At 35.8% G+C, this 14,735-nt stretch overlaps 1 protein-coding gene across 1 annotated transcript in view; it reads left to right on the forward strand.

Moving 5' to 3' along the window:
• LOC109039133 (uncharacterized) overlaps window positions 1-13,125 on the forward strand; it is a 424,526-nt gene extending 411,401 nt beyond the window's left edge. The window contains 13 exon segments of the mRNA XM_072300747.1: window positions 300-572; window positions 575-661; window positions 1,036-1,251; window positions 1,674-1,868; window positions 2,151-2,351; window positions 2,817-3,005; window positions 3,627-3,695; window positions 3,698-4,213; window positions 4,701-4,889; window positions 5,577-6,335; window positions 6,814-7,059; window positions 7,662-7,844; window positions 8,580-13,125. Of these exon segments, the coding sequence (XP_072156848.1) occupies window positions 300-572; window positions 575-661; window positions 1,036-1,251; window positions 1,674-1,868; window positions 2,151-2,351; window positions 2,817-3,005; window positions 3,627-3,695; window positions 3,698-4,213; window positions 4,701-4,889; window positions 5,577-6,335; window positions 6,814-7,059; window positions 7,662-7,844; window positions 8,580-9,754 (4,298 nt within the window). The 3' untranslated portion in view covers window positions 9,755-13,125.
• The last annotated feature ends 1,610 nt before the right edge of the window (window positions 13,126-14,735 follow it).

A 14,735-nucleotide genomic window follows, 5' to 3' on the forward strand; every position in this document is an offset into this window, starting at 1 on the left:
CAGTAACATGTAAAAATTGGAAGGCCGCAAACACGGATTTTAAAAATGGTAAAGCTGGCAAAATCGCATTTTTTGACAAAACCGTGGTAAAAATCACATATTTCCTCACAAATCAGGCAATTTATTTATACCGAGTCATAACAAGGTCATCACTTCAAAATTCCTGAGGAAAAATTAAGTTTTCAAAGTGGGAAGGCACCTAATACAAACTCACATTATCAAGGCTAATATATCCGTATTCAATCAAATTGTTTTTTTCTAATCTGTATCTAATGCACGAAATGCTTCAAATTTTCCAGCGGAGTGTAAACATGATAGCGACTGCCAGTACGACAAATCCTGCATGAACAGCAACTGCGTGAACCCCTGTTTGCAGACCTCTTGCGGTAGAGGAGCAGAGTGTCATGTGCAAGGTCATCACCCACAGTGTGTCTGTCCTCTCGGAACTCAAGGAAATCCACTGTTGTCTTGCATTGGCGTTATTTGTCAATACAACGAAGACTGCGCAGACCATGAAGCTTGTGACCGTCTCAACCGAAAATGTAGGCCGGTCTGTCAAGACGACACTTGTGCCCCAATGCCATTTGTACAGCAGCTCATCATCAACCCACATGCTCTTGTCTGCCTGGTTCTGAAGGAAACCCATACATTGAATGCAAACGTAAGGCTTCTTTCATGCGAATTTTTCACTCTCTAAATGCCGATAACATATTGATGTTAAAGGAATAACACTGAGAGGAATGTTCAAAATTTACCATTACAAATTTTTAGAATAAATGCTTTTCAATAAATATTTGCACTGAAAGCCATATCAGCTCGACACTTTATTGTTAAATAGTGCAGCTTTGTTATGATGTTATTCTGTTGGGAGGTTTTTTTGGTAATTTTTAACAAAAGCACAAATTATCTAAATTATTTTTAAATTGTTTCACCCAGGAAAGAATTCATTTTTACCAATGATGAGTTTTTGTTTTTTTTGTTCACTGAAGAATATTTCATGTTAAAATTGAAAATTTCCTTTTGTGTCTAATTTAGATCCAAGACTTCCTGCTCCTATCTGCATACAAGACTCGGACTGTCCATCTGGCTATGGTTGTATCAACCAGCGTTGTGAAAACCCTTGTCTAGCCTCCGATGTTTGTGCCAAGGAGCAAAAGTGTAGGGTCCTTGATACCCTGCCATTAAGATCAGTAGTTTGTGAGTGTCCTCCAGACTCAATTGCAACCCCTGATGGCCACTGCAGACCTATTGGTAAGTATCAAATGTCTTACACCTGATTTTCAGCTTTGCACCTTTTAACACAGTTTTGAGCTTTCAGTTTCCTTAAAACAATTTTACACCTCGCAGAATTGGAAAAAAAACTTTATGCCACAAAATGATTGTTTTGTTGTAAAATAAGATGAACCCTGCAATTTTGCATAGTGGAATATATCAGCACAGGGTGCTATCAGAAGGTGCTTAAAGAGATAAATTCTTACTTGTCATAATTAAACCATGTTGGAGTAAATAACGCCACTTACTTAGAGTTTCCTCATAAATCAAATTTTTTGGCTTTATAATGTGCCTCTGTTAATTCGGAAAAGCAATAGATTTTTTTTGAAAAATTTTGATTTCACTAACTCTCATAAATTGGAGTACTCATTTTTCATTTTGCGACCTTTTTGTGATTTTAGTTGTTCTCCAAGAACCCCAATGCCATGTGTCTGGAGACTGCCGTGATCATGAAATTTGTCTCAAAGGTGTTTGCACCGATGTTTGTCGTGTTGAGCCTTGTGGTATCAATGCACAATGTATTGGGCGCAACCATCAAGCCATCTGTTCTTGTCCTGCAGGCTACATTGGAAATCCTCACATTGAATGTGCAACAAGTAAGTCACTACTCCTGTTTCATAGTAAGAAAATAATACAATAAAAAATACCATCTTTTACAGTCCATTTCATTCCTTATTCGTTTTCTACTAAGTGAGAAAGATACTAAGTTCAAAATAATATTTAGTGGAATTTTCTGATCTTTTAAAAACCAGTCTTTAAAATAGAATTGTAAAAAAAAACTTGCTTACGTTTTGTAGTTCCATCTTGTTTTCCCATTACTCTTGTTTCCCTCTTCCATTTGAATTTACTCGACGCTTCATTCTGTTTGTCCATTCTAGTACCACAAATAACACCTCAGCCAGAATGTTCAAGGGACGATGAGTGCCCCATAGGACTCGGCTGTATAAATCAGTGGTGTGTCAATCCATGTGCTCATCAACCATGTTCTCGTGACTCTTTCTGCCATGTCGAAGGCCACAAACCAGTATGCCGTTGCCCACCTGGTTACACTGGAAACCCACTGATCGAATGTAGACCTCGTAAGTGTCTCTCCAATATAATTGTAGTTTTTTTAAAAAGAAAATTATGAGGACATGCCCTGCTGTCCGCAACTAAGAACCTGTTTTCTCATCCTGTCGATGGCATTGTTCCTCTTGTAAACAACCCCTCTCCAAAAGAATTAAATACTTTAAATTCTATCAAAACACTGCTTTTTAAAATTGCATTGTAATAACTAACTACCATAAGAAGATCTCCAGACAATGTTCCTGAGCTCATTTTATGTTTGATGGAACCATTCTTTTTTTATAAACAAGTATAGATTTTTATGAGCTACAGTATCGTTGGTGTAAAAGTTATACTTTGTTAACTTTTTAACTTAGTTATATTTTGCTCTCACATTGACCTAAGCTGACTTTAGTTTCATTATAATCAATTGTTGAGTCGCAATTCATTTTTTAAAAAATGAAATTTCTCACCTTTTTGTTTTCTTTACAATTTTACAGCTGCAGATGCTATAACTGTTGGCTGTACCTCTAATTCTGAGTGCTCACCTCAAGAGTCCTGTATCAATCGGCTTTGCGTTAGCCCTTGCAACTGCGGCCCCAACGCAGAGTGTAGAGTTATCAATCACTATCCAATTTGTTCATGTCTGCCTGGATATTCTGGAAATCCTCAAATCGGATGTGTCAAAGGTCAGCCTGATTTCAAGTATTCCTTATTCATATTTCAAAATCAGGACTTGACTCCCTATTTTGTTTTAAAAGTAAAGGTGTAATTAAAAAGTTACTCAGTACATATGGACATTAATTATTGCGTTGCTATTCCAATCAATTCTAACAAGTACATAAGTTGGTCAACTAATTCTGCATGTACCAGGCAATTTTGTAGTTGATGAAAAACCATCTCCATTATTATGTGTTCTCTTGATGCCTTTATTAGAGCACTGCTACCAGCCCCTGCTCAGCTCTACTTTTTATCTTCCATTGTCTCTTTCCATTTTTGTGTGCATCAGCCTAAAAATTAGATGGTATTTGAATAGATTAATTCAATTGTTTCATGAATTTTTACACAAAAATGCTGATTTTCTACCAATTTTTACTTCTCTGTGTTTTTGAGAACTTGGAAATTTTTGTAAACTTCATATTTACCCAACAATTTCGAAGTCTTTTGGAGAAAATCAGTTGAATCATAAGCAGTTATCAGTCAATAGGATAGTCACGAGCAATATTTGATCTAATATTTTCTCGATTTTTTTTATTTTTATTTATTTCTCTTTTACTGACTTTAATTTTTTTGTTTTATTTTCGTTTTAGTTGGATGTGAATCAGACGATCAGTGCCCATCTCATCTCCAGTGCTACAACAGTCAATGCGTCAACCCTTGCATTTGGGTGATGCCTGTGCCACCAACGCCGAATGCTACGGAGAAAATCATCGGGCAGCCTGTCGCTGTCTTCCAGGCTTCAACGGAAATCCTCTTATTCATTGTGAGCGTGTGGAATGCTATGTTGATACGGACTGTCCATCTGACAGAGCATGCCACAATCAGCACTGTGTAAATCCATGTGTCAACTCACCATGTGCATCCAACGCCATCTGCTATGTACGGAACCACAATGTTGCATGCCGCTGTCCAGAAAATATTCCGCTCGGAAACCCTCTCGCATATTGTGAGCGAACACCTGTGACCCAAGCGCAACCTGAACCTGAGTGTAGAATTGACGCTGACTGCCCAAGTAGACTGGCTTGTATCAATGAGAAGTGTGTCGAACCCTGTCATGAACTAGGTCCTTGCTCTCATACTGCAAAATGCAATGTTTTTGACAGTATACCTGTCAGGACAATGACTTGTACTTGTGCAGATGGCTGGGTTCCCAATGACGAAGGGGAATGTAAACCAGGTCAGTTTCAGCTTCTCTTCCCTTTTTTACTTTATTCAACAATTTTCAATTTGTAGCTATTTGGTTTTTCATGATTCTTTGGTGCGTGAAAAGAGTTTAAATTAATGAAAGCATTAGTGGGAAATCACAAGTAGAATGTTTTGCTTAAGTTTCATTTTTTAAAAGAAAAAAAATATTTTAAGCAAGGTTTTTCCATATCTGTTAGTAGTTCCTGAAATTGTCACTGCATCATTATCTAGAATACCCAAAATGCAGTTTTATATAAACTTTTTCGTTTTTATTTTAAGGTAACTAAACTGGCCAAAGAATCGAAATTTACACCTGTTCTCTGTGAAACCCTTTTCTATTCAAGTGACAGTTAATTGTTTTTTTCCTATGGCTCTGCATCATAGCTGCATTCAATTTGAAACCTGTCTAAAATTTATTTTTTGCATTCTGCTTAGTTTTGTTTTTATTTTTGTAACCGTTTATTATTTTGCCTCAACAGTTGTTGTACCAAGTCCTCCCGGCTGCTCCTCTAACAGCGAATGTGCCAACAATGAAACTTGCATCAACAGGCTCTGTCGCAACCCTTGTGATTGTGGTATAAATGCCAACTGCTTTGTGCGTGACCATTTCCCTGTTTGTTCTTGTCAAGAAGGCTATGAAGGAAATCCAAACATTGCTTGTAGACCAGGTATGTAACGCTGTAGAAATGTAAACCTGTTTCAGATCTTCATGCTCTTTTATCTCCCTTTCTCTAACTGGGTATACAATGAGAGTTAAAAATAAATCAAGAAGCTGTGATCTTTTGTCAGTCACAGAAGTTAAGTTCTTGTCTTCAATGAGATCAGCCAATTATATTTCTGCATTTTCTCCTTTCTCTCTTTGTCTTTTACACCCATGTTTGTCCCTTTTATGGTAGTTAGGAGAGAAATTGTTACATTACATACCTTTGTAACAGTTTTTACTCACCAGAAAAAAGTGTCCTGTAATTTGTGTGCAATTTACAAAATTCATATACTTACTAATAAAAGCTCAAATTTCCCGCACCGTTTTTTTTTTTCATTCAGTAGTGCACTTATAAATGATCTACACATGTTAATTTCTCTTAAATTTTGTTCATTGTGTAAATAATTTTTTTCTGGTGAGCAACAAGTTGTAGATTCTAAGTGTCAGTCTTATCTCCAAAATTCATCTACTTGTAAACAATACAGGAACATTCAATTGTGCTCATGCTGTTGCAATTGTAGTCCATGTTTTTTGCATCACATTTACTTCTTGAGTCATGTAGGTATGTTTTTTTTTTTGTCAATTTTTAATTTATTGGTTTGTTTTTATTTTGGTAAAAAACAACAATATTTTTGTTTTCCATCTTTTTCAGTTGGTTGTCGAAGTGACTCAGAATGTGAAGGTGATAAGGCGTGTATCAACAGTAACTGCGTTAGTCCATGTCTCCTGGATAACCCGTGTGGGTATGGAGCAGAATGTTACGTTCTGGGTCACCATGCTGAATGCCGCTGTGTACCTGGCTACCGAGGCGATCCATACGACCGTTGTCGTCCAATCGGCTGTCAGACAAGTAACGATTGCCCTGAAAGTAAAGCCTGTATAAACGCTCAATGTATCAATCCTTGCACATACGAACATCCATGCGCTCCGAACGCTGAATGTAAGGTGAGCAATCATCTGGCATTGTGCAGATGCCCACCTGGAGAACTAGGAAATCCATACGTTGAGTGTCGACCCGAGCCACAACCAGAATGCAGAGAAGACTCTGATTGTCCATCCACATTGGCCTGCTTCAATGAGATTTGCCGCAATCCATGTACAACCTTAGAACCTTGCTCTGCACCTGCCGAATGTAACGTTGTTCCAAGTTTGCCTGTGAGGACTATGGTGTGCGTTTGTCCCAGCGGCTACGCTAGTAGCGGAAGTGGCACATGCAAAGCCACCCCTCCAATCGTACCCATAGGATGTGTTTCAGACTCAGAATGTCCATCCAACAAGGCTTGCATCAATGCCATCTGCACAAGTCCTTGTGATTGTGCTGCGTTCGCAGATTGTATTGTCGAAGACCACAAGTCTGTTTGTTCATGTCCTCCAGGCTACACTGGAAACCCTCAAATTGAATGTGTGAAAGGTTAGTGACTAATTCTACTTATTTAATTTAATAAAATTTTACCTCAATTTGAATGGTTGAAAAAACGTTCCATGGCTTTAACTTTCTATTTTAGGATCCTCAAAGTGAGACTGCAGTAAAAAAAATTCTTTGTAAAATCTTTAAGCACCTTTATCCGAAATGTTTAACATAGAGTAGAGAAACAATAAAGAAGCTCATATTTAATAACTCATTTATTGTTGAGTTATTTCTTTATATTGACATCATAAATCATATTTTACAAATCAAAATTTACATTTTGATATAAAATAATCAATTAGAAAATTGATATTCAACAGTAATGTGTTATTTACAGTTTTCTCCTAGCTGCTCCAATCCGCCAACCTTTTTCTATTTTTAATATTTTCTTCGGATAGGGGTATTTGTCAGGATGGGATATCAAATTAAAATAAATTTCTTTTAAATTCAAAACTCTATTCATTTTTTCTTTGTTTAACAGCTGAATGTCCACCTGGCAAGGGTTACATCCGCACAGAATCAGGAGAATGTATCTGTCCCCCTGGTTATGCTTTCAATGTCAACGACGAATGTCAGCCATGTTTCCCAGAGCAAGGATTAAAAGTGGACGAACGCGGGCGCTGTGTTTGTGCAGTAGAGAAAGGCTTCATAATCAATGAAAAAGGGGAATGCACCTGCCCTGTAGAGTTTGGATACCGCAGGGATATCAACGGAAACTGTGTACCAGGTAATACATTTTCCCTTTGAAAACTATTACATGCACTCGCTTTAAATGTTATTTTACATCAAGGGCTAACAAACAATACTGCCTAACTGACTATTTTTGCAAAAACGAGAAAGCGACTTTGCTGCATTCTACAGTATAAAATAGGTTGTTCAGCTGTTTTCTTCTTGTTATTTAATGAAGGAAGTAGGCTAAGACACCAAGGCTCCCTCACCCTTTTCACCCCTAAATGAGAATCAACATTTCGTATTAAAACCTAGGATGATTTGTTGTGATTCAACAATTTTTTAGAATATGGCCTAATTCCACATTTCTCGTTAGTTCATCTCTCACATTTAAAATAAAAACCTTTGGCTATGTTTCAACTCAAAATAGCAGTCTTTTATTTTATGAGCCTGGTGATATCATTGACGGTCAAAACAATTGACTTAATTCTATTTTTATCTGATAATAACATATCTGTATCTCTCAAAAATAAAAATTCTGGATTCGCCCTTAAAAGATTTTTTTTTTTGTGTGTGTGGTGCTCTTTGCTGTGAATTAAAAACCAATCATACTATTCATGAAAGTTAACTTTAAATCTTTCCTTCTCTTTTCTTTACCAGTCCCTGAATGTGAGGTAGACGATCAATGTGCTGATGTCAAATATTGTGAACTCAAAACCCATACCTGTCAAGATGTTTGCATAACTGCTCAGTGTGGTATCAATGCTTTCTGTAATGCCTCTGATCACAAGGCGCATTGCGAGTGCATTGCAGGCTACTCTGGAGACGCTTATGTTGAGTGCCGTAAGTATTCTGTGCATTTACTACATTCATGACTTTTAATGTGTGTGACGAACCTAATCTGACTTTCTTCAGTGATTCAGTGAGTCCTTGGATGAACCATCTCTTTCAACAGCTTTCACTCTGCGTAGATCATCTTAAAACCCTTACAGCATTTTTAAAACTAATGTTTTGGCTTTGACTACTACTTTGTTTAACAAATCGAAAGAAAAGCATCAATTAAAAAAGTTGAAGTGACAGACTTATTAGAGATGTTGATGAGAAAAGAAAATGACTAACTTCACCTACATCAATGTAATTATAATCCTCAGCTTTAGATACGTTACATTGTGATAGTGATGGTGATTTCTCTTATTTAGCTGGATTCTTCCAGACTGTGCAGAACAAATATAATTCTACATAATTAATGAAAGCACAGATCCAACTTTTGCAGTTTTTGCTTGAACATAATGTAGTGCCAACAATCTGTCTAGTTTAGTTTTTCTTATTCTATCATAATTTTCAGGTGTTAAAAGTAATGAGACCAGTTAAACTGAATATTCTAAAAAACTTGACTTCACCTATGTCAAAGAGTGTTTTTCAAAGTAAAATTTTCTTAACTACCTTTTTTTTATTTTTTATTTTATTTTTACTTGTGTCAAAATAATACAACACATAAGTTTTTTGTCCGTTTTTCTTCTTTTTGCTCTCTACTTTCTATTCATTTAACTTATTAAAAGACTTTTTTGAAATTTGCAGATCCAAATGTACCAAATATCACTGCTGATTTCCCGCGGCCAGACATTGTGGTCAGTTGTTTGGCAGATGGTGTCTCAGTAGAAATTCACATCACAGAATCTGGATTCAATGGACTCCTCTACGTTAAAGGTCACAGCAAAGATGAGAACTGTAGACGGTCAGTGAATGTGCCGCAGGAATATGCCACCACAAGAACTGAGTTATTCAAAGTCCAATTCGGAACTTGTGGCTTAATTCATATCAACGGAGAAGCAGAGTTTACTTTGGTCATTCAGAAACATCCAAAACTAATGACTTACAAAGCCCAGGCTTACAGAATAAGATGTGTCTACTCTCCACCGGAAGTTAATATCACAGTCGGATTCAACGTTTCCATGTTGACAACTGCTGGCACAATCGCAAACACTGGACCTCCACCAACCTGTGTGATGAAAATTGTCACCCGCACAGGTCAAGAAATCAACTCGGCAGAAATCGGAGAAAATCTGATGCTGCAAGTTGATGTTCAACCCTCAAGTATTTATGGTGGATTTGCCCGCAGTTGTATTGCAAAAACTCTGGAAGACAATGTAGAAAATGAGTATTATGTCACCGATGAAAACGGTTGTGCAACAGACCCGACTATCTTTGGAGAGTGGACGCATAACGCAGACACGCAATCACTTCTGGCAACCTTCAATGCTTTTAAGTTCCCAAGTAGTGACAATATAAAATTCCAATGTAATATCCGTGTCTGTTTTGGTAAATGCCAACCTGTAAATTGTCGTGGTTATGATGCGTTCGGCAGGCGTAGACGTAGGGATGTTGAGAGTGTCAAGACGAACTCCAGTTCAGATCTATTTGGACAACTGAGGGAAGAAATAATTATCCAATCCAATGTTATCAGAACAAGGGAGCACACAGCAGGAGAAAGATTGGTTGCTCCGCGTGATCCTGAGGCCCAGCGAGGCTCGGATGATGTTTGCATATCTTGGCTTGGTCTGGTCATAGCCTTGATTTTGACTGTGTTGCTTTCACTTGTTGCTGTTGCCATTGCCGTATCATGTTGGTTGCTTGCTTACCGTAGGCGACCAACCATGGCAGGGCCTTTACCTCATCCACCTGAATTCCCAAATCCTCTGTTCACAACGCCTGAGCCTGTTGCTGAACCATCCCCCGACTATCATCACTCGTGATGTTTAGATCATGACTAACTAGAATTTCAACCCTAATTGACTGAACTTACTCCTAATTAAGCTTTGTCAAAACCCTCTTAGAGGTTCTACCTTAAAGTCAACGTTGAATGAACTAAGTCTACTGTCCATATTATGTCTGTGATAAACTATATAACATTATTTTTAGTTAGTGAAGCTGTTGTATTTAGGTTAGTTATTTTTTTACTCTAGAATAATTTAAAAGCATCTGATCAAAATGAGTTGTTCTGAGTAAAATTTGCCCCTTGCTCTAAGAACTTGTGCTATCAAGCAAATTCATCTCTAAGAATTTCTTTTGCAGATCTTGACTTTTTTATGGAGCTGTTTTCTATTGCACAAAATGCCAGAGACTAAATACAACAGTTAGTAAGAATCAAGCAAAAATGAGTGTCACGAAGCAAAAGTTATCTGTTTGCAAAGGGAGTGTTGGAAAATTTGTATTTCAATGTAGCTTTGCTTTATTGAATCATATATTTCAGAAGCTCCATCGTAGATGGATCACATTTGCTTTGTAACACCTGAATGATTGATTCCTAACTTATGAGTTGAAAATTATTCAAGCCTTTAATTTGTCCCTCAATTGTAAGCTAGATGTTAAGGAAATAATTAAGTCATTAAGTAGTTTCCCCATTATCAGAATGGAAAAACTCAGGAAAGCCATATGAGGACAAAAGCAGAAAAAATGAGAACACAAGTATTCTGTATTTTTTTTTTTTTTCTTTCTTTTTTTTCAAAAAAATGAACGTGCAATAATCTCTTGTGTTCGCATTTTTAGCTGTTTCTCTATGTAGTTGAGAGTCTGATTTTTCAATCAAAGAATGACTGTCAAGATCAAAATAATAAAATGCAAAAAACTAACTCAACTAAATTTAATCATTAACTTAGATTAGGCAAATTTACTCCAAAAAAATTTAAAAACCATCTAAAATAATTGTGAGATTAATTTAAAGCAATGACTTAAAGTTAGTTTTAGTTTTTGCTTATTCGTACCTAGTTAATTTCACCCAGTGCAATATCGTAGTTAGATCTTCTCTGGTACAGTGGAGATCAACGAAAACTACTTCTTTCATTAATAATAAGATTACAAATCAAAGTTTCCAAAAATATGTTAGAACTAATAGTATTTTTTTATTTTTCTGTAAAAATATTGTAAATAGTGTTGATAGAATCTGTTATTTTCAGTATGAATGAGTGAGATTTAATGCATACTTCAAGAGTGTTGTCTGTTTGGATGTAGGTATGTTTTTTTCACCCTTAAACTGCCAAGAAGTTGTATAATTATAACGTCAACAGATTGTTCGGAATTCTGGAACAGAAATGTGAAAAAAAAGAAAACGTGAGTATGAATAATATTAATGGGAAAAAATCAATCTATTGAGCTGTAAATAATGTTACAAAGTCTAATATTTGTTTGTTAATCTTTACAATTGTAATTGGAACTCTTGAACGTGATAACCTTATGAAGCTTAAGTATGTAAAAAAGTATACCTATTAATTGATTTGTTTGTGATCTGTAGCAAGCTATTGTAAATTAAATGAGTCATTGATAGATTTTAAAGTATCATTTACCAGTATGTTGAAAATGAATACTACTTTTTTTTCAATATTCTCTACTACCAGTCAAGTTTTAAATTGGCTCGCTTGAAAAATTAGTCGATTTATATCGTAGACATCGAATTTAATAATTAATTGCTCAATGATCAAATACTTTTGTTTGTGTATTTCATTGTTAATAAGTGTATTCCCTCAATTCTTACAAGTACTACAATTCTTGAGGTATATTGTGAAATCTACAAATACCTTGTAAAATCATATTGGCTCTAGAAATTTTATACCTGGTAAAAGTAGTGAGACATTATTCAAATCATGCAGTCTACTCGTATGGTGAGGTCCTTCACAAATCTTCTACCTTCTCTCTTTTCTTTCTTTTCTCTCATATTTTACCCCAATATAAAATCCAATACAATTGCTTCTTTCCTCCAGACTTTTGTTCTTTAAAACATTCATCAAATCGATGTCTTAATTTTGTGCTTTCGATGCTGAAAGAATTTTCTGGCTCAAGCCTGTTTTTTTCTCTTTCTTTCATTCTGTCTGCTGCCTTTATTCTCAACTGCCATATCAGTTCGTTTTAAGTTTCATGAGTTTCTGTGAGTGCCGTTTTAATTTTAATTCCTTGTATTATAGTTGTACAGATTCTTTTTGATAGTGAGTTGCCATTCTATTTGACAGTTTGCCTGTCAAAGTTTTGTTTAATATTTATGATAAGGAAAACTAAAATAGTCGTAACTTGGTAGTTCTCTCTTTTAGAGCTGCAGTCACGTTTTTATGCAGCTTAAGCCAGATTGTTGAAGCATCTATCTATCAGTCCTGCAATAATTTTAAAAGCTTTGGATATCCTTTTTCTTCACAATGTTCATTGAACCCAAACCATTCGAGGGACCACATACACCAGGAAGACTGTGTCTGAATAAAGTCAAACTACTTTTGCATTCTAGTAATTTTTTCAAAGGCTGATGTAGGTACTATTAAAACTTTTCTCCGCTTTGAACTGTCTTCATCCCATGTTTTACAATGAATTTCTCTCACTTCAGGGGTGGTGGTGTTTCCCGGTTGGTTACTGTCTATTTCTCTATTTTCATCATAACCCATGGGAAGGTTTTTTCCTACTATTTTTTTCTCTTTCTGAGTCTCTGTTTTCTTTTCGTGTGTCTACAAAGACAAAAAACTAAGATGAAGCCCAGCTCAACAGTTAGTACGTTAACTTCTCTCTATATTCTTTTCTTCTTTTCTTTAAGGTAGTGTATCATGTTATTCAACTCGTACTCTGTCATCCCTTTTTTCACTAAAAAACTAAATCTACCTATCTCTCATGATCTTACCTTACTATGATTTCCTAACTGATTCTCTTTGCTTTATTTCTTCAACCCGTAAGAAAAAAGTTGGAGAAGGTGAGCTTCCTCTAATCAAAAAACCTCAGCCTTTGGAAGACTTACTTTCCAGTGTGTGGCTACATGCACTGTGTAAATAATTTGTTTCCATAAAATTTAAAATGTTGCCTTGTATGTACATTAATTTTTTGTATTCTTGATTGTTAGAATTTTTAAAATAATAACTGTGACTTATTGTTTTTAAAACAAAGTAATTGTACATTTTAGTCAACAAATTAATTTATTAATTCTATTTTTGTAGTACTTGTCAGTCATTATAGATTCCATTTGTGTCTAGCTTACTTTGTCCCGTCCATTTTTTTTTATCTTTTTTTATTATTAATTTTTTGTTTTTGTTCATAATTTATTAAAATAATTAATTTTTGTAATTGATAACAAATAAAGCACTGATCCTCCTATGATAAATGTTGTGTCATAATTTTTTTTTAACATTCAACCTTCCTCATTTTGTACAGACGCTGAATGATGCCAGAGAGTTCGCAGAAAAAACTTAAATTTTATATTAGCATATTGGATATCACAATTGTTAAAAATTGGTGAGACATGATCACTGATTTAGCTTCTTTCACAGATAATATTACAGTTCAAAGAGCTGTACAAACTATAAGGCTTGATGGTTAAATCAGTATTTGCCAACATTTGTGACATACAAAATGCTATTGCTGTATAAAAGCCTCTTTTTGGAGTTTATAAGGAGCGACCTGGGGACTATAATTCAGACAATATTTATTGAATAAATCGGAATATGATACTCATTCATTTTATTTAATGAGATAGAATGGGCCCTAAAAGTTTTTCACCTTCACTCTTATCGGCAAAACAGTGGGGCAGTACTGTCCTCTGTGGAGATAAAGGAATGACTTCAGATTATGACCAAACAAACGAGAAAATAAATAAGAAAAGAGAAATAAAAAATAAGACTAGTTTAATTAGCCAGTGAAATAAAATATACCTTTGTAGAGCTCTTTACAGCCGTTTCTGCTCTGTTCAAAAAACGACCTCATACGATCATTTGTTCTAACAAATATACAGGGTGTCTCACGAAAAAGGAGCCACCTTGAATATCTGCCGACCGCGTCGGAATTTCGAAAAACGGTAAAAGTCGTGTTCGTTTATATCAAGGGGGACACCTTTTGGGGTATTTGACATTTTCCCAAACCGCAGGAGGGGCGCGGGGCGGGGGATGCCCCACCCGTAAGTCGAACTTTTCAAATGGCACCCCTACTTTTTTATTTCAGTAATCAATTCTACGCAAAAAAAGCCACCCTGTCCAAACCGAATGTAAATCGGACAATTTTTCAGTGATTGGCAGAGGTTGTAACATTTTTTTTATCCTCTTATCACAAATTTCCCGCGCCCAATGGAATTGCCGTATCAAACCAAACTCTTCGCCAAAAAAATTCTTAAACATTTCACTTTCGATTAAAAAAAACAAAAAAAAACAAAACAAAAAAAAATCTGCTACACTCGAAATCTGGAGCACGCGGAGCTTTGTGACATTAAAATTCGTTTCACCGAACATTTCTGAGGGGCGCTCATCGGGAAGGAGTACCTAGTAAGTTTTAGACAAGAATTATTATTCTTTTTTCTGAAGCATAAGAAATTTTGTCCATGAAGAAGCAGTAAAGCAGAAAAACAAATGGATTAGATTTTTTTTTTTTTGGGGGGGGGGGGGGGGTCCCGGACCTCGATACTTCTGAGGACGCTATTTTTCCGCGGTGCGTTGTTTTTCTACTTTACTGCTTCTTCATGGACACGGTTTCTTATGCTTCAAAAAAAAAAATGAATAATAATTATTGTCTAAAACTTACTACTCCCTCCCGAAGAGCGCCCCTCGGAAATGTTCGGTAAAACAAATTTTAATGTCGCAAAGAGGGGCTCCGACTGGTCCAGATTTCGAGTGCAGCAGATTTTTTTTTGTTTTTTTTTTTTTTGTTTTTTTTTTAATCGAAAGTGAAATGTTTAAGAATTTTTTTGGCGAAGAGTTTGGTTTGATACGGCAATTCCATTGGGCG

This window comes from Bemisia tabaci, chromosome 5 (genome assembly GCF_918797505.1).
Source record: "Bemisia tabaci chromosome 5, PGI_BMITA_v3".
Classification (NCBI taxonomy): domain Eukaryota; kingdom Metazoa; phylum Arthropoda; class Insecta; order Hemiptera; family Aleyrodidae; genus Bemisia; species Bemisia tabaci.